The 20,961-nt window shown below is 43.5% G+C and overlaps 1 protein-coding gene across 1 annotated transcript in view; it reads right to left on the reverse strand.

The window, feature by feature from the left end:
* Positions 1-20,961, reverse strand: part of BACE2 (beta-secretase 2) — a 56,041-nt gene that overhangs the window by 26,604 nt on the left and 8,476 nt on the right. Inside the window, exon 2 of the mRNA XM_059840104.1 lies at positions 4,594-4,682. Coding sequence (XP_059696087.1) covers positions 4,594-4,682 — 89 coding nt within the window. The remainder of the gene's footprint in view (positions 1-4,593; positions 4,683-20,961) is intronic.

Here is a 20,961-nt window from a genome sequence, read left to right on the forward strand (position 1 = left end):
TCTTGGAAAGATCAACTCATGAGCAGCTTGCTTTTGAAGCTTCAGATGGTGAGGCAGCAGTACTCTTTATTTATTTACTGAAATAAAACTGAATACTGCTCCTGAATACTGAAAGCCCTGAGCATGTCAGATTTACATACTGCTGCAGAGCCATCACTGATCACTCGGGTTCAAGTGCAAAAATCCCTTTATATGTCTGTTTAAGTAGCTCTTTTATCATAAGTAGAGTACTCAACAAAACTACTTGTTATTTTCAACAGCATGAGAAACAAACACAGTGATTTCTTTTCAGTTCAGGACAAATCAGGTAATTTTGCAAAACCTTATACATCATGGTGACTTATAGAGCATGATTATCACAGCAAACTCAGAACTTTTTACAGCAAAGGTTTGTCAGAGCCACTCAAAAGCCCAAGTTGTAAAAGACTGCATGGTAACAGCTTTACTCACTTTGTAAAGAAGGAGCCAGATAATTAATCAGCAGGATTATATCACATAGATTATGTGATACACAACATAATTTAACAAGTTAGTTCTGAATTGCTCCAGGAGGGTTCTTCCTGAAAAACACACTCTCTGGGTCCTTTGAAACAAAGATAATGCCTCTCCCATGCACCCCCCTCAATTTCAGTCAAAAAAGAATCATGCATTCAATTTCTGATTTTGATCATCTGAATAAAATTAAACTAAGAGTGTGGCACCAGGAAATTAAGCCCCATCACTCTCTCCAACACAACATGAATATTCTAATAAGCACACATCTATAACTCATAACCCATTAATTTAACAAATTACTAATCTTTCTTCCCCCTTGTCTTCAACTTGCAGTTTAAGATGTCGGAAGCACTCCATGACAATATAGGGAAAAACTGCAGGAGTGATTACCAGATGAGAGGAAACCCTTTTATCTAATCTCAAGTGTTCCTCCTAGGAAGGAAGAAAAGTGCCCATAGGTCGTTTTTCTCATTTACACATGGGTAAAGGTCACTCCTGGGTAATTTTACAGATCCAGCTGGTGTGGTACCAATGCCCCTGTTTATCATCTCTGCAAAATTGTGACAACCAGGCGTGCTGGTTTGGGCTGGGGATGGAGTTAATTTTCTTCACAGCAGCTAGCACAGGCTGTGTTTTGGATTTGTGCTGGAAACAGAGTTGAAATACAGAAATGTTTTTGTTATTGCTGAGCAGCTCTTGCACAGAGCCGAGGCCTTTTCTCCCTCTCACCCCACCCCAGCTCTGCCAGGCTTGGTGTGCATGAGAATTTGGGAGGGGACATAGCCAGGACAGCTGACCCCAACTGACCCCAGGGATATCCCACACCTCAGCATGTACAGGTGGGGGAAGAAGAGGAAATGTTTGGGGTTTTGGTGGGGGAGTGAGTGAGTGAGTGAGTGAGTGAGCAAGTGGCTGTGTGGGGCTGAGTTGCCATCAGGTTTAAATCACAATGCCAGGGAAGGTGTTTTGACAGCTGGGAAAGTCTACCTAAAGGCCAATCTCAAAAAAAAAACAAGCAACAGCACCCAAGGAAGTAGAGGTGACTGGACTTCACCTCCAGTCAGAAGACAGGAAATACAGAGATGTTTTTGTTATTACTGGGCAGCTCTTGCACAAAGTCGAGGTCTTTTCTCCCTCTCACCCCACTCCAGCACTGCCAGGCTTGGCGTGCATGAGAATTTGGGAGGGGACACAGCCAGGTGACCCCAACTGACCCCAGGGATATCCCACACCTCAGCATGCACAGCTGGGGGAAGAAGGGGGAAATGTTTGGGGTTTTGAGTGAGTGAGTGGCTGTGTGGGGCTGAGTTGCAATTGGAGTTTAAATCACAATGCCAGGGAAGTTGTTCTGAGTTCTGGGAAAAGTCCATCCTAAGTAAGGCCAGTCTCCAAAAGAGACAAGCAGAAGCACCAAGGAAGTAGAGGTGACTGGGCTTCACCTCCAGTCAGAAGAAGTCTCAGTTAAAACCTCCTGGAATCTGTTTCCAAGCATGTGAAGGACAGTCATGCAGTCACAGACACTCAATGAGGAATTTCACGTGCACATCACACCTGACCCATCTCACTCCCCTCTACATCAGGACTGGAGGCACAGATGAGGAGAACAGTGGCTGTAGCACATCTTGGCTTCTGTCAGGCTTTGGACACCACCTCCCATGGCATTCCCATTTGGAAGCTGAGGATGTGGGGCTGAGCAAACCAGCCAAGGTGTGGGCTGAAGGTGGGCTGCACCCCTGGGTCCAAAGGAGCTATTGACTCATGACATGCAGAGCCCCCAGGGTTTGTGAGTGGAGGAAAAACTGTTCCACAGCCTGGAGAGAAGGAGGCTCAGGAGAGACTTTCTCACTCTTTACAAGTCCGTGGCAGGAGGGTGCAGCCAGGTGAGAGTCAGGCTCTTCTCCCATGCAACAGCAACAGGACAAGAGGACACACAGAAGCTGTGCTAAGAAGGGCTCAGGACACCAGGGGGAATTTCATCATGGAAATGATTGTTAAACACTGGAAGGGGTTGCCCAGTGAGGTGGTGGACTCATCCCCCCTGGAGGTGTCCAAGGAAGGCCTGGATGTGACACTCAGTGCTCTGGGCTGCTGACAAGGTAGGGAGTAGTTACAAATTGGACTTGATGGTCTTGGAGGTCTTTTCCAACCTCAGTGATTCTGAGGTTCTGTGAAGGTCTTCATCAAGAGCCTACAGGAAGGACAGACTACACACTCAGATTTGCATCAGAGGGAGAGGCTGCCATGCTGACTGTCACAGCCACAAGTTACATTTCTTGAGGTTCAGGTTGAACAACAGGAAATATTTCCACGCCAGGAGACCGTGGCACTCTGCCTGGACAGAGCATGGATTCTCCATCCTCAGAGGCTTCCAGGACTTGGCTGGGCTCAGCCATGGCTCACCTGCTCTGGTGACAGCCCCAGCTCATTTGGGATGTGTGCTAGATGACCTACAGAGCTTTCCTGCAACCAACATTTTTAGAAGATCTACCTGATTTCACCAAGGACAGGATCCCTCCAATTTATTTATTTAAATGTAGTTAAAATATTTAAAATGGAAGAAGCATGGTGTCCCCAGGAGTCTGAAAATGTTTGTATTCTGAGCCCACTGCAGGACTCCATCAGTGCAACTTAAACCAGAGACTCTTGCTGCAATTGCTCTGGACTTGATTGATTTCTAATAATGACTTAAAATCAAGTAATGACTTGATTTTGAGTAATTTTACAAATCACCCTTAACTAACTCTTTAGGGCCTGGACTTCAAGGTACCATTATTAACCTGATATTAAAGTTCTCCAAACACAGTGTCCACTGCGAACACAATCAGAGGCTGTAACCTTCACATGATTTCAGTTTGTCTTTCCCCCAACACAAGCTCTGCTGTTGCTGTTTCTGCTGGTCTGGTCTGTGTTTCTGATGAGAGAGGCCTTGTCCTTCCAGTCTCAATAACATCAATTAAGAGAAAGAATGCTTGTGCTTTTAATTCTTGCAATTAAGTTTTCTCTAGCCACTGCCTATGGAAGGGGATAGCTGGCTGGCATGGAAAGCATCTCTACAATTTATTTAAATGAAGTTAAAATATTTTTAAAAACCCTGCAGTAGTGCAGAAATAGCTATTAAGTAGTATCAGAAATAGCTCTCCAAAATTCCAGATTTTCCAGACCTGTATCATATCACCATGATGTGAAATATCTCCATTAACTTCTAAATATATGACAGGAGTTGAGGCTACTCTGGTAAGCAGCATGGAAATGATAGATTTCCCTCCATTCCCAGTGCATCTTACTGGAAAGAAAAGTGAAAAATGCCATGTTAAAACACACGTGAGGTAGTGAGAAGGGTGATACTCCCCAGTTTCCCAGCACTCTTAGTATTTTTATCCATATGCTTCAGCCAAAAATAGACTCTGCATTTTGGAGAAGTTTACCTGAAATAATTGAAACTAGAGAAAGGAAGAAAGGAAGGAAGAAGAAGTGTGATTCAGACAGACAAAGCTTGGCTGTGAATTATGTCAGCTTATGCTAAACACAGCAAATTTAGTGCATAATAAACACCAGAACCACCACGTTGTATTTTATAAATAACCAGATTCATCAGGGTCTGTCCAGATCACTGACTGATTGAGGCCTGTGGCCAAACTGAACAACAAATTAAGTTCTGACTAAGTAATTTTGCTTCTGGATGAAATGTCAAGTAACTGATACAATTACCAGCTTTTAATTTTTGTTTTCAAACAAAGGCAAAGCATATTGAAACTTTTAATTCCTTGCAAGTCTATTCAGGTAAGAAATTGGCTGAAATTGGTGTGATTTTGCAAATTATTTTTACCCTGTAATCATCTCCTCTTTTCTCCAGTTCTAATTAGTGCTGCTGATGTTCACTCAGAGCTCAGCTGTGCTGCCACCAGTGGGGCTGTTCATGGTGTCAGGCAGGGTTTTACATCAGGCAAATCCAAAATTCCCACCAGGCAGCCAACATCTCACTCCCATGGGATGTCACAGGAGCCCCAGGAGCTGCCTTATCATCCTGTCTTGCATGGAGGAGCCAGAATCCAAAAGACCCCCCCCAATTTCCACCATGGGTGCAGAACAGGTACTTACAGCTCAGGATTGAAGTAGGATGTGACATCAGGATCAGGCACACCTGCTACAGCAAAATTGCTGCTCCCAGTGTCAACCAGAATATTTAACTGCCAAAAAAAAAAAAAAAAAAAAAAGAGAAAAGAAAAGAGAGGTGATTTGCATATCCAATTAAACAAATGAACAACAACAAAAAAAAAATCATTGCAGTTTTTGTCTAAACTATCTTCAGTTTTAAAATCATGATGAGCATTGCCCTGAGAAATAAATTTAGTGTCACTTTTGGGAAAGATATGCTGCTGCAGCCCATCCAAAACAGCTGATCCTGCTGAAAAGCTTTAAAATAGTCTGTTCCTGGAAGGGGGAAAACCCGCCAAGCCCACATTTGCACAGCAGATGAATTCCTGATCATCTCCAATTTCTTTTTGGCCCAAGCCCACATTTGCACAGCAGATGAATTCCTGATCATCTCCAATTTCTTTTTGGCCCAAACCCACATTTGCACAGCAGATGAATTCCTGATCATCTCCAATTTCTTTTGGCCCAACCCATGAGTCTTAGCAACCTGTCCAGGGCACAGGCTGAGTTATGGACTGCTTAAAGCTCTCTTTGTCTTAGAGCTTGTGAGATTTCAAGGTAGGGGCAGAGTGCAGGTCTGGACAGAGATAAGCAGAAGCATGAAGCTGCTCGGTGGATTGGAAAACACAGGAGCAATGCCCAGTCCATCCTGAGCAGCAGCAACATTCCACACCCTTTATCACCTTTAAAAATGAGGATGGCAGATTTATTAACACTGTGATTGAAAGGTGGCCTGAGAGGGGACCACTTGTTTGGTTGATTGGGAAGGTGATTTAGGTTGAAAATTGCCAAAACATGGACAAAATGGGATACCTCCTTTCCCCACCTAGCTCAGGTAACCAGGCTGGTCCATCACAGCTGCACAATGGCAGAGCAGGATCACTTCTTTCAGTGACACCTGGAAACCACATTAGGTACAGAGCCATTAAATGGTAAGTTTAAGTCAGTCAGAGACTCTACTGCTACCAAATCAATGGTCACACTTTTCCCCTGCTCTTGGCTGGATGCTTCCCAAGCCTCCCTGGCAAAGCCACAGGGCTGTAATGCAAACCAGATCAGGTTCCTCACCTACAGATACCAAGAAAAAACAACAATCTGCCACATCAGAGAGCCACTCCAATGGATGGGGAAGGAGTGGATACCAGAAAAGGGTGATCCCCTCCTTTGGTGACAACATGGTCTCAGATTGGCTTAAAACACCTGCTCCCCAGAAAAATATTAAAGAATTAGGTGTGGAAACTCAGGGCACCAGGAATATTTCTCTGTCTGCTCTGGGGTGCCCTGACCCCCAGGGCAGCACTGACTCTGACCCTCATTCATGGAGAAAGTTTCCCAGACTTCAAGATAGACTGGAATCCACAAAAGTGTGAAATAGATTCTAGAGAGCAGTGTAGGTGTGTCACTTGGTGAGAAATTGAGATTTTGGGGTTTTTAGTGTGTTGTGGATGGAAGCAAGATGGAGGGCACAGGGTGTGGTCCTGGGTTTCTTCTTCATGCTTCTTCTTCCTCCTTCTCCATGGGTTTGGGTGGCATTTTGTAATTGGGCAGAAAAGTCCCCATTGCAGCTCTTTGGGATCAGTTATTGGGGTAAAAGGGAAAATAATCCAGGTGTCAGTTCTTCATTGGATAGTTTGGTCTTAAAAGTCCTTGGAACAAGAGATTGTTGGCCATTTTGTGCCTTGGAATGAAAAGCTGCAGAACTCCCAGTAGTGAGACTGTTTTACTGATAAGAAATAATAAACACTTGAGTCCAAACACGAATTACTGTCTCAAGTGCCTTCAATACACACCCAGAGAAACCCACAACTGGTACCCCCACAATTAGGAATTTTCCTGTAGGAGGGAGTGAGACATGAAGATTTGGTTGCCCATGGCTTAAAGCCAGCTCAAACCAGCCCCGTTGGAAGTCCCCATCACTCCTTAGGGTGGGATGTAGCTTGGGATCTTCAGTGGGAAGGGAATGTGGGAAGAGCAAGAGAGAATGATCAGGGAAACAAGTTGGGTGTTGACAAAGGAAGGGGAGAAAAAGGGCTGAGATCAGAATTGAGTGTAAACACAAAGGAGAATAAAGCATTTTAAAAAGATGTGCTGAATCCCTCTCTAATAAGATTGAGTGTAGACAAAAAGTGTGAGTCAATGTTTAAAAACATCTTTGGTTTGCTCATAGAGGAGAAGGGAGGTGATGGTTACCCTTGTTTCACCCTTTTAATATAGTATGGGACTGAGGAACTCTGAAAGTTAAACAAGCACACAAAACCAACCAGTAATTTCTGAGAATCTCTTCTGAACTGCTGGCACACTCTGTCATTGGTATTCCCAGCCCTAATCTTGCAGAAGTTTTAAGACTAAAAAGAAACAAACCAACAACCTGAGCCAAGCTGCATCCCAGATTTTAGATTAAGCAAAGACAATACATTAAAATTTATTTTGCAACCACATGAGCTAGACAGAGTCATCTAAGAACAGAAGGACATCCACAAGTTCACTTGGCTCCAGGAGCTGAGGCTTTAAAAGAAAATATGAACCTCTGAGGCTCTGCAATAAAATCCAAAGTTTGCTACATACTTCATTTCAATGCTATCAAAAGCCTAACATTTTTTCAACTACCTAACGAAGTACAATCTATTCATTACCCCCCTTCTCTGGCATAGAAATCATATTAAAAATCAACAACAAAGAGGAGCTACAATGTGTGCCTGCATCTATCAGGACTGACAAAATTTGCCTCAAAGGGGTGCTGCAGGGCTTAAATTAATTAGCTTTTCTGAGGTAGTCTGTGATGCTTGAGCAATGGGCACTATACATCAGCTGCATAAATACATGTAGGTGTTGCCTTAGCCTCAGTGTTATGCATGGCACCATAAATGGAGGAGGACTTGGGGGAGAAAAAAAAAAACCCAACCAAAAGCAAACAAAAATCACTAAATATGACACATATGATAGATATTTTCCCCCCACACCTTAAACACAATGTTATCATCATGGAATTCACAAACCATCCAAGGAAAGGGCAGATTTACTACCCACAGGATGGAGCAAATCAAGATTTCCAGAAGAAAATAGATATCCCCCACAAAGAAAGAGGGAAAGCACAAAGCTGGCTGAGCATGCAGGCTCCAGCCCACTCGGACACAGCAGAGCTCACATGACAGATGCTATTGAGGCTGACATTCTCCATCCACATGTTTGTGCATAATGAGATGCAGGCAGCCAGGGCAGACACTGATTTATTGTAGTCCTCACAATAGCGCCAGTGATTAGCAGCTCATTTTGGGCTGGGTATAACTTAACTGAGTTCCCTTTCTCTCCTGAATTTTCTTTAGTGCCTTCAGGTCTCATTAAGAGGCAATTTCATGTTGTCTCCACTGGAGCCTCCTTCATTCCTCAGGCAAGCTCTGGAGAGTCACAAGGTGGCCACTGAAGGAGCCCTGGTCCAGGGCTGTCCATCCTGTCCTGTCTTAACCACGGACAGCAGCCCTGCTGGGAAGGATTTGGGGTGCTGATGGGTGAAATGTTGGACGTGTCCTCTGCAATGTCAACTTGCAGCCCAGAAACCAACTGTGTCCTTGGCTGCATCCAAAGCAGCGTGGGCAGAGGTGAGGGGGGGATTTTGTCCCTGTGCCCCTGTGTTCAGGTGATTTCCCACCTGCAGAGCTGCCCCAGCCCTGGCCCAGCCCAGGGAGGAGCTGGAGCTGCTGCAGAGAGCCCAGAGGAGGCTCCAGGATGGGCAGAGGGCTGGAGCAGCTCTGCTGGGAGGAAAGGCTGGCACAGCTGGTATCACTCACCTGCACAGGAGAAGCTTTGGGCTGAGCTCAGGGTGGCCTTGCAGGGCCTGAAGGAGCCCCAGGAAAGCTGGAGAGAGACAATTCCCAGAGGATGCAGGGACAGGACACAGGGAATGGCTTCAAACTGACAGACTGGGTTTACATTAGATAGTAGCATTAAAACAAATTAAAAATTACTTTCCTTTTGCTTTTAGAAGAAGCAAAGCCTTTTTTTGCTGTTTTTTTGGTTTTTTTTTTTTTTTTTTTTTTGTGGTTTCCAAGTTCAATTTCAGACCCACACAACAGATACTTGAGAGCAAATCCACTAGATTGTTTCTTTCCCCCTAAAGGTCACCTTAACCACAGCTGTGGGACACGAAATCTGCACCTGGTAAAGTACCTGGAGATTATTTTTCTGTCTGCATTTCCTATATGCAAATAGAGCTGTTATTATTAACAGGAGGCTCATAAAGATCCCTATTTTACAGTAAGCAAGACAGGAACATCCACCACTGCCATGACAAACTCACAGAGGGAGTCTGACACTATCTGTATGCCATTAGTTTGTGGTTATAAAAAGAAGCAAATCCAAACTTGTTTACTGAAAGTCATGAACACTGAAAGCAGAAGCCTTGGAGGTCATGCATTTTACATTTTTTCTATTCTGAAGGGGTAGAGACACTAAAAATTCCCCAGTCCCAATGATTTCTTTCAACTGGAAGTCAAACACTTTGTCAATACTTCAAGGATCCCTTAAATTTTCCAGTGCTTGATTCAACAGCAGCATCAAATAGCACTTACTGCATGCTACACAGCTTCAATAATTTGATTTAGCAGAGATGTCTTTAATATTTTTAGGCCTTCCATTGCTAAATATTGCTGTATTTTGCTACCAGAAAAAACAAAAATTGCCTATTGATGTGTTATCATTTTTTCACTCAGCAAAGCTTTGGCTGTCTGTGGCTCAGGCACCTGCCCTGGTTCAGCAGGTGATGTCAATATGACACATCTACACTAGACTGGCTGTTATTCATGCCTCATTTAACTGCCTGGCATAAAACAATTTGCAGTTATCCACCATGCTTCAGAAAGTGACTTCCTTCACATTTTCAAGGGAAAATGAGAGCAGCAATCATTCATTTTTTGTTGCACAGAGGTTGCTCCTCTCCTTTAGCTGGGACAGAAGTTGCCTCTGTTCTGGTACACACCCTGCTCAGACTTTGGAGAAGTTCTTCTTCCCTGTTTTAGTTTGAGGTTGGGAGGTTTTGGTAACTTCCAGAAAAATATACTAGACAAATCCCACAGGCTGAAAGTGCAAAATGGATTTCTTTGAAGCAGCTGTCTGGGTGATTTAGCATCCACAGCCTTTTCCAGGTGTGGAATCCTGGGGCTTGCCTGCAAACCTGCTGCTTTTGATGTGATTCCCTGGGTCTCCCACACTGAACTAGGGATACTCTTCATCCCCCCTAAAAGACTGATCCATAGAAAAATCCACTGTATTTTTTTTTCCAAGCACACAGGTCTGATCAATCCTTTTAGGTCAAGCAATAAAGTCCCACCACTAGACTGGCAAACCTTCTACAGCTACTTAAAAGCAGCTTGGGGTGAGCTGGTGTCAGTCTTTTCTACCAGATAACAAGAGACAGGATGAGGGGGAATGGCCTCAAGCTGCACCAGGGGAGGTTTGGGCTGGATATTAGGGAAAAACTTTCCTCAAAAATTGTTGTAAAGCACTTGACCAAACTGACCAGGGAAGTGGAAATTTCATTATCCCTGGAACTGTTAAAAAACCATATGGATATGGCACTTGAGAAAATAATTTATGGGTGAACATGGTGGTGGTGCTGGGTTGATGGTTGGACTTGATCTGAAAGGTTTTTCCCAGCCTTAACTATTCCATGATTCTGTAAAGAAACCAGACTTCAAAAATGTATTTGGCTCTTCATTCCTGCTTCAGCTGAAGCACAGGGAGTGGGGAAAACAAAAGGAATAGGATTTGCACACATAGTGCCATAAACACAGTAAACAATCTCATTCAGCCTTACATTTACTCTGGGGATCAGTCAAAACTTTAGTGATAATTGAGTTTCCTTCACAAGGCAGCAGAGCAAAGAAGGGGGCTCTGTAAGAATTCACAGAACCACAGAATGGTTTGGGTTGGAAAGGACATCAAAGATGATCCAGTGCCACCCCTGCCATGGGCAGGGACACCTCCCATTGTCCCAGGTACTCCCAGCCCCAGTGTCCAACCTGGCCTTGGGCACTGCCAGGGATCCAGGGGCAGCCCCAGCTGCTCTGGGCACCTGTGCCAGGGCCTGCCCACCCTCAGAAGGAAGAATTTTTCCTAACCTCTAATCTAAACCTACTCTCTTTTAGCAATGATATCTCTTTTCATGGTGAAAACTACAAGCCATCATGCCTCCTCTGGGGTTTTAACTCAACCCAAGGGCACCCCTTTCTTTTCCCTTTCCTCTTGTCCTCAGTAAAGAGCACAACCATTCCACACCAGTGGCATTCACGTGCCACTCAAAATCTTTTCATACTTTCATGATTTCTCCCAAAGCACCCACTTAAAATAGGGTTTGTAATTCTATATGCTTGCTGGAGCATGTCACACAGTCAACTATGACAGAGTAAAAAAGTTTTTATTCCCATGCAGAGAGCAGAAATAGGAATCATCCCATTACCTGCTCAGGACCTGTTACCACACATCACAAGGTAGATGTAGAAGTCCACCCCATCTCATTCCTGAGCTTGTACCATCTCTTAATTCTCTTTCTTATTTTGTCCCACACATAATAAACCCTCCAGAAAATAATCTCAGAAAATAATCTGCTAGATAGTGCTTCACAAAAAAAAAAAAAAAAAAAAAAAAAAAAAAAAAAAAAAAGGTTCAAAGAAGTTCTGCTTCTTGTTAGGGATTAGCAGCTAGAAATTATTTGGGTAACAGCTCTTCTTTCTCAAGCTGGTTAATAGATAGGAAAATTAGTTGGCAATTTAAATGCTGCCTCATTTAACACAATGATTCCTAATTACATTATCAGCCCATCTGGCAAGAATTGCTTACAACCATCATACAGAAAAGAAAACACCAGTAACTATATGCTGTGTTTGCCCACAGTTATTACATGTTATTATTGGCACTGACAGTCAGTCAGGTTATTTCAGCAAATTTGTTTCTACAAATTAGTAATGTTACAATATACAGTGGCTTTTTAAGCACAGACATACTGTATGGTTTTTTCTCCCCTGTGTAACTTAGAGTTAGCATTTACAGCCTACTTTCCAATAAAAAAAAAGGTATCAGAAGGCTAGGCTTTAATATAGATTCTTCATCTGTTCCTCTGAAGATGCAGAAATAAAAGCAATTTAAAAGATGAGTTAAGAGAAATTTTTGGAAGCATTTCTAGATGTAGAAGACTGCAAAGTCAGCCATAAACCTGAAAAGCCTCCACAGTGACAGGTTTCTGCCTGCAGAATATTGTGCACTTTGTTTAAAAGGTAGACTGAAAACAAAAATAGGTAAATTTGTTGGACTGGCACACTGCCCATAAACACTGGTGCAGGGATGGACTCTCCCATTTCTCACTGCTCACAAGCAGTCCCTGCACTGGAGGAACATTTCACCCCAAAGCCAAATGATCCCCTGCAGCTTGGATGGAATCATACTTCACCTCAGAGGAGGAGGAAGAGGAAGAGAAGGAGGAGGAAGCCAGACTCACATTTTACACCAAGTCCAGGAGGGGTATTTCCAATGCTGCCCTGAGTGAAGTCATCTCACCAGAGAAAACAGACCTATCTGCTCCTACCTCCAAAAAAATGCCCTCCCATGGTCACAAGAAAGGTTCACCCATGCAGCCAAGATAAGACAGTCATTGTGAGGAAAGGAAAAAAAAAAGAATGAGATTAATTTTCTAATGATGTTTGCTCAGCAGGTGGTGCCCACACTTTGCTGTGGCCCTGGGGATGCAAAGGAAGGTGATTTATTGCTGCACAAAAATGTGGGCAAACCAGAAGGTCAAGTTTATCACCAAAGATAACTCCTGCTTGAACAACAGCAGAAGTTTGTCACAGAAACTGGGCTGTGTTTGCAGTCTGGGGAGTTAACAGGAGAACCAGTGCCAGCAGCAGACCAAGCTCTCCAGAGGGAGTTTGGCCTTTGCTGCCATTCCCCTCACTCCATTCCCAGGTGGTGCCAGGACCTGGGATTTACATTTACTGTCTTCACATTCCCTCTCCTGCCCAGCCACTTAAAACATCTATTCCCAAACACTCTCACTGGGCCCAGCAGAAGGCCAGGAGTTTCCCCCCCATCTCTCCATGATCTGCACTGCTAGACTAGAAGGAATATCTCTTTTTTCCTGCCTGAAAAGCAATAATCTCTTTCTTTGCCAGAAGATTGCAAAGTACTATCTGGATTAGCCAATCTATCCGTGTTTAAGAGCACTGCATGCTTCTGTAGTGGAGATTTGTATAAAAAACACAAATGCTAAAATGACAGATTGCTCTGAAGTATAAACTTGCTAAACTAAATTGTGAGTTGAAATATGAGCATCTGACTGTGGGACTGATGAATAGTCATTTTGAAGAAAAATATTACAGGAAGTGCTTTATATATATTATCATTTTGACAATAAGGGAAGGCTATTATGGTTTAAAGACAAAAAAAAATAGTCAGCCAATCAATCCTGGTAACAAAACAAAATATCTATTCTTCATTTCTCCGCTCTCCTTCCTGCCAATGCCCTCAGTTCCCTAAACATTAGCATTCTTTCTGCACATGCCATCTCATGTGCTATCTTATTTTTCAGGCTGAAATTTATTTGCTGTGTCTAGATTTATCATACAACACATCCATCCTATTCATGCTAGGTGAACATGCTTTGCTGTTGAACATGAGCCATTACTTGCTTATCTTAGAGCTGTGTGAATCGTAGCAATTTTGTCTCATTGCCTTTTCAGAAGAGATTAACCTTTTTTTCCCTCTTTTTTATTTTTTCTCCCCCCAGATATGAGTGTCTCTCCCACCTCACACCATAGCAGACAAAACCAAGTGTGTGAAGCAATCCTGTAGCTCACATAAAGCAGCTGCAGCTGAAGTCATGCTCTGCTCTAAGCACTGAGTTTTAAGGAAAATCTGGACTAATTGCAGAGTAATAACAATAATCTACAGGTGTAGAAAAAAATCACCTGTAAATGAGCATTGACAGGCTTTAAATGGCTTGAGAAGATGAAGGAAAAGTGTGATAGTCTTTTAAGAGATGTAGGTGTGCCACAGAGACCCCCAGGGAGCCAAACCTTTCAGAAGGATGGGGTTGCATGGAAGCCAAGAGGTGCCTTCATCAACCTTCCCCAGGGTAGCCACCAACCTTTAAGCACAAGCAGAGTTAGTGCTTACTGAGAGCAGCAGAAATCCTCCCAAATCTGAGTGAGGAAAATCTATCTGCTGTACTTACACCACACGTTCTTGAATGGAAAGATAATGAGTGCCTAGACAAATGGAGGATTAAGAAAACCCCCACAAACACTCTGAAATTCAAGAAGGAGTGCATGAGACATCAGCTATTTGTGCTTAAGTGCACACAAAAGCTCTTGTTAAATCCAAAAGCCTGTTTCCACCTGTTAGTAGGTGTAAAGGAACTAAATTAATCAATTTCCTGGTAATTACAGCACAGCACTGATGAGACAGGGAGGCTGTAAGCCAAATGCCACTGGGAGCAACTCTCACATTTAACTGCAAGCCTCGAGAGGAATCCCAGTGCCCACGCAGCCTGGGTTTAGAGACAGGCTAAGTCTAAGCCCTGTGTCCTAAATTAGCAAGAGTCTCATCCAGAGCTCACCCCTCCCTCCCTGGAGAACAGGGTGACTTAAGGTGCTGGAGACACAGCTATTAATTCAATAATTCCATAGCTAAAATAGAGTTTAACTCTTGGAGATGTGCTTGTGAGTGGCATCACCCATTTCACAGGCTCCTTCTCAGCATAAAATTCTTTCTCACCTGGAAACCAGAGAGTGTCACCGTCGGAACCCAGGACTTTCCTCTGGCTGCCCTGGAGGACTCAAGACCCTGGCAGGGGGCTCAGAGACCTTGGCACATAGTCAAAAACACCTGTGCCTTCCATTTTAGCCCATGGAAACAATTCCCAACTTTGTGTGAGGAGTTACAAGCCACAAGGGTTTGAGTAGAATGAATTTATCACAGGGTGAAAAAGTAAAATTTTGGGGATTTTAGAATGGGGGTTCAAGCAGCAAGATGGAGGAATCTGGGCATGTCCTGTCCTTCTTCTTCTTGTCCTCCATATTCTGCTGGGATGGTGACACTTTTGGATTGGTTTAGAGTAGAGACAGACTGTCTAACACAGGTGATAGGTATTAGAAAATTACTGTAAATAAAGTACATGTAGTTCTTAGTATTAAAGCTAACACCACCCCGAGGGCGGGCAGTGTGCCATGAACCTGCTGGGCAGACCTCAGCAGGTCAGAGAAAGAATGTGATAGATAAGAGAAAATAAACAACCTTGAGAACCAGAGCTCAGGAATCTCGACTTCTTCTTCAGTCTCAGGGCTGGGAAAAAGAGACTTTCTAACACCTGGGGAGCCATTCCAACAACTCAGAACCGAGATGTCACCACCACCACAGTGTCACCACCCCAGGGCAGGCCTGCTGGGCACTGTCCAGCAGGATTCTGAGCTCTCTGGGCCATCAGATGGAGCTAAGGATGCTGTAGGAGGAGCTGAGGAGGGGGAGAGCTTCCACTCCACAAAAAGCAGGGCACTGTCTGAGGTTAAATGTCTGCTGTGGCTCTTCTGCTCACCAGCACTACTTAGGGCATGATCTTTCTGCAAAGGATAATCATGTCAAAGAATTTTAGAGGTTGGGCTTTTTTAAGGGAGTCACAAGGAAAAAAAAAAGGAGAAATCATGCTACTACATTACCTTTCAGAATACAATATTAAGGAGGTTTTTTTGCCTTTTTTTTCCTTGGGTTAAGGAAATGAAATCAGTAAGCCTACATTAATGTATTATACCCAGTGAATGATTACAGTTAGAAGCTGCATTCAGTTCAGAATTTCAATTTTCCGAGGCTTTTGCTCTCCAAAATTAGCTTCCAATTTATTTTGTCAGGTCATTCTTTTCTTTTCCTCTATTGCTCATTAGACTCAGTGAAACTGCTGTCAAATAAAAAAAAAAAAGGCATTTTTAACTCTTCTTCTCTACCTAGCTTCAGAAGTCCCTACAGTTTAAAAAAAAAAAAAAAAAAAAGGTTGTTTTGAAACTAAATCAACTGCAGTTAGACCAAAACAGTTTTACACATACGTACAGAGCCAAGCCATGCTAGGCAAACTCAAGAAGGCTTGAAGTGACTAATTTTTAAACCTTCCTCACCCTGTAGGTGAGTCACTGCCCATGTTTACTGAGCCATCTGGAAATAACAAAATTCATCAGAGGAATGAAGCCCATTCCTAATGCTCTTGAGCTTAGGCTAGGAGGCATCCCCAGACTCATGAGCACTGCTATTTTTTTGGTGATCTCCCTTCTGCCAAAGACAGCACAATCCCCTTGTCCTTCAGCAGCAGGCAGAACCCCTGCAAGAGAGGTTCAGTCCCACTCCAGTGTTCCCACCTTCTCCCTCATACCTAAGATCTGAACTTCAAATTCAGTTTTAAATAAGATTCCAGCTTTCAGATTGTATTAAGAGATGTGAAACCAAGTGCCAAAGCTGCTCCTTCAACACTTAAAAAGTTTTTTTGTTTTGTTTTGTTTTGTTTTTCAGAGATGCTATTTACAAGAACATGGGGAATGGCTTCAAAGTGAAAGAGAGTAGGATTAGATGGGATATTAGGGAAAACTTCCCTGTGAGGGTGGAGAGGCCCTGGCACAGGGTGCCCAGAGAAGTTTTGGATGCCCCTGGATCCCTGGAAGTGTCCAAAGCCAGGTTGGACACTGGGGCTTGGAGCAGCGTGGGACAGAGGAAAGTGTCCCTGTCCATGGCAGGGGGTTGGAACAAGATGATCTTGAAGTTCTCTTTTGACCCAAGCCATTTAATAATTCTTTGATTTGAAGGTAGTGAGTAACACTGAAAAAAGGCTACATTTCAGAGGCAAATAGAAAGAAAATGAGACTTGCAGGACAGCAGTGAAAAAAATCAACTTTTTCAGAAGGCTGTATGCCAGGTCTGATCTCTTACCTCTCCTCCCCCCTTCACCTCACTCTTGTAGTGACACAATTCTTTCCAGGTTTTTTTTCCCCTCCTCTGTCAAGATGTTAGTTTTGGAGAGAAGTGTTTGTTAGCAAAGGTTTTTCAGAGCCTGGAGAGCTGTGAGGAGGAGAGGTGAAAGCAGGACACCCCTGACTCATCAAGTCTATCCCTTCTCCCTGGAATGAGCTTTTCCCAGCAGCACTTCCATACCCACTCTGTGGGACACCACTCATTAGAGCATCCTCCTAGCTGCACTTGCTGCCTGCTTTCAGGAATTCCTCCTCATGCTTTTTTAGTGCTCCTCTTCAAGGACACTGAATGCTTAGAGACACTTTCCAGTCTGTTCTCCTGAAATGCTGTAACAAACCCAAAGTGCAGAAGGTTTCCCTGGGTTTTCTCTATCTGCTCACCACAACAGTGAAGCAACCAACCTTGCCAAAACATTGAAGTCAGTGGATATGGTGCCATGGGAACACCCAGCTTGCTGCTTAAGACAAGTTCAGGGCTCTGAAAGCAGCCTGTTCCTCCTGGAGGCCAGGAAAGTACAGACATTCCCATGGTCACCCAGTGAGATCCCTGGATTAGCTGGGATAATTGGGTATGGAGAGGTAAATAATCAAGCACACACATTGGAAATCCAGCTATGAACTCCCTGTACTTCAAGGCATGACCTCTGCTATAAAAATGCCATGACTTGTTCTTCAGGCCTGGCTTGCAGCACTGCCAGACTTTATTTAACACAAGATCTGGGCTGTGTCAGCCTGAAAAGGCCAATCCCACCCTCTTGAACCACCTCTTCCTCACCTGTCACAGCAGCTCCCACTCTCTTTCCTCCCTTTCTGCCCAGAAACAGCCACCATCCCACACTTTCACACACCTGCTGGGCTGGCAGGATGGGAAAGGGACGTGACTGGATCTGCCAGGGCAGGCAAGGGAAGGGAAGGGAAGGAGGGAAAGATTAGGATAAAACCCAAAAGTTCATCTGTGTCAGGCACAAAGAGTGGAATTGGGTTATTGTGATCGTGTTTCCTGTTAGGAAAGTTGTGCCACACCTCTGGGGACAAGGTGTAGGGCCAGACAGCTTCCCACTGCTCTGTGCCATCTTTGGTGGCCACTGGAATGTGCACAGGGAGTCCCAGGACTCAGAGCACAAACAAGGTGATGCAACTCCAGTGGATTTATTTCCCTGGCAATTAATAAAGAGAATACAACAGATGGAAGGCTTTTGCTCCCCATTGCACCTGACCTATTTAGGATATTGCCATGCAGAGTTTGATTGTCATCATGGGTGTTCCTTGGAATTATACAAGGGAGTTCAAAGGCACAAACAGAAATCAGCTTTCTGCTCCACATTAGCAGGAAGGACTATTTGATTGGGAAACACAAAAAAAAAAAAAAAAAGGAAAAAAATAGCTGTTAACCAATGTCATAATGATGTGTTTGATTAATTAAAAATAAGAATCATGCTTTTTATTCATATTTCTTCTAATGTTTTTACTTAAAAATTTGGCAGGACAATTTAAAAGGCAGTTTTGATTCTCAAGTGAAATAAGATATGCTTTTAAAAAAAATTCTCTTTTTTTAGAGAGCAGCACTGTTAGAGAACAGCAGCACTGTTCCTCCCCTGCTATTGGAGTAGTTTATTTCTCTCTCTCCTTCTCAAACATTCATACTTTCCTCTTTCCCCTGGCTAATACTGGAGAGGCAGCAGCTCTGGGAAATGAACCAGCTTCGCCCGTGGCTCATACATCATTACAATTGTTAACCAAGTTCCACTATAAAAATCTTGATTACACAGGAGAACACAGAGGCATGCAGGAACACAGCTTCATTTCCAGATACCAGATTGAGTTTGTAGGGCAGGAAGTTAAAAGACTTTGTTATGCTCTCGGGTTGATAAAGTCTGCCAGCACATGCCATAACAGCAGCTCCCCACAACCCATTCCCCCACACAATAAGAATTCCAGTGCAGGAATAAGCTTCCTTCTACTCTGGCCAGGGCTTGCATCCCACTGTGTGATGATGGATGTGTGATGGGAGCTGGAATTAGATGGTCTTGAAGATCCTTTTCAACCCAAACCATTCTATTCACACCACTGGAGCTGATGGTGCTCAGGGCACTGGAATTGTGGAATTTTGCCCACTGGCAACTGCAAATGCTGTTGTGCACAGCTACCACAGAGAAAAGCTCCCAAACCTGGACAAAAAGCTGCATCTGGTCACTTGCCAATGACCAAAGGTCATTCAAGGTAAACCTAAAGGCTCAGTAGAGTGCAAATGAAAGTTAATTTTAGCTGGAGCATGTAGCACACAGCAGCGTTCATAACCACAGCTCCTGAGAAATTCTGTGAACTCTCCCCATCCCCCACGTGGTTTATCTCAGCGGTTCAAATGCAAAAATCTGGCACTTTGGATCATGTGAAATGTTTGTGTTATTCCCTGAAGGACTTTGCTACTGAGAAGTAATGAGAAGATTATTCTCTGACAGTTAAGCTGAAGCACTGTGACTGCATCAGATGTTCCACTGCTCCAGCAGCTCCCAGACTTTTGGGAAGTGTGACCACCTTTGAACTCCTCTGTCTTATTTGCAACCCCAGAGTCACTGAGAAGAAAAATGAATGAAATTAAATAAAAATCTCTTTAGTCAGAGAAAAGGTAGGATTGATGAATCATTTTCTGACATGCCTTACACTTCACTCTTTCCTACAGCAGAGATCTACTAGGCAGCACAGTGAATAAAAGCACAGCCTTTCCAAACCATGCTCAAGCAGCACAGTAATACTGCCCTGAACAGCTCAAGCTGCTGTAGTGTGCTCTGGCTTGAATCATGGAATGGTTTGGGTTGGGAGGGACCTTAAAAATCATCTCATTCCAACCCCCTGCCATGGGCAGGGAACCTTCCACTAGACCAGGCTGCTAAAAGCCCTGTCCAACCTGGCCTTGAAAAGATGCCACAATTCTTAATTTGTCATACTGCAGACACTGACAGTCAAGGTTTCTGTATCAACAGGTATCAGAGTGGCATTCTGGAAGTAAAGTTTCCATTTACAGAGAAAAAAAAAAAAAAGTGAGGAAAAAACCTCCCTCGAGATTTCACAAAGTCACAATTTTGAAAACAGATCCAAATCCTGCAGTCAAAACAAAACACCCCAGTATTTTATTTTCTATGCCAAAACTACTGCTGCCAATGGCATTGTTCAAATTCTTTTCTTCCCAAATGCCACAATAAAATGTTCAAGTTGGCACATGCAGGACCCAAGCTCCCATATGATGACAAAGCAGGTAAACCTTTTGTTCCTGTAGAAACTCCAAATCCTGATCTTCTCTGGTGTGAAGCTTCTTATGGAAGCAAAGTAGGAAGCAGAAAGAGCCTGGGTGGTGAAAAAATTCTCACATCTGGCCTTGACCTGAGCCTGAGCATTAGGTGGGCTCCAAGGTGCTCTGCTGAGAGCCACTCTCACAGGCAGATCCACTCCCAAATATCAAGGAATTATCTGAGAGATGGCTGACAAAAGCATCCAATTATTTTTTCCCTGTCAAATGGCAGGAGCTGGCCTTTAATCCCTCCCTCAAGTGGAAAGGTGACTCTCAGTTCTTGAGTTGTCATGTCTTTTTCTTTAAAGCAAAAATGCCAGTTTTGGATCCCTAAGGATGGATTCTTCTCTGTATTTAGGGAGGAGAAGCTTACCAAATGTTGCTGCAGCCTTAATACCTTTCCTCTTTTAAAATAAGGCCAGACTAGGATGTGAGACCAGCATTTTCCCTGAACACATTGCAATCTAGCTTAATAGCAGTTTTTGCTAGTAAATAGGTACAAAAATAAGCCAACCATAAAGCTAAATAAAATCAACTAATTTTAGTACTCGCAAGCTGAGCAAAGAGGACAAAATCTACAAGTAATTTGTTTTTCACAATATCAAATTATTAGTAAGCAGTGGTGAGGGGGAAAAAGGATTGCAGAGTGCAATTACTGTCTTAACAGATTCCCTTCAAAAGGGCCTAATTATGACACATTAATTGTATTCAGTGAATTGTAATTTTCACTCGAATGAGATCTTTTTCCCTCATCTAGCTTGTTTTCCTCAACTTCCCTCCCCATGACACTCCACAGGTTTCATCAGTTAGAGAATGAATCTTAAAAAAAAATCCAAAATCAAAGTCTAGAACATTCATCCCCAGCTGCCCTCCCTGAAAAATACTCTTAGACATAAAAAAGGCAGCGAGAGCAGTGGGAAAGACAGGCAAAACGAAGAATGAGGGAAGAACTCTGAGGGAGGAGTGAGACCAGGGGGAAAAAGGTGCAATTTTATCAGCCTTTGGCAAAAGAGGGAGCAAACATTGACTCTG

This window comes from Haemorhous mexicanus, chromosome 2 (assembly GCF_027477595.1).
Source record: "Haemorhous mexicanus isolate bHaeMex1 chromosome 2, bHaeMex1.pri, whole genome shotgun sequence".
Classification (NCBI taxonomy): domain Eukaryota; kingdom Metazoa; phylum Chordata; class Aves; order Passeriformes; family Fringillidae; genus Haemorhous; species Haemorhous mexicanus.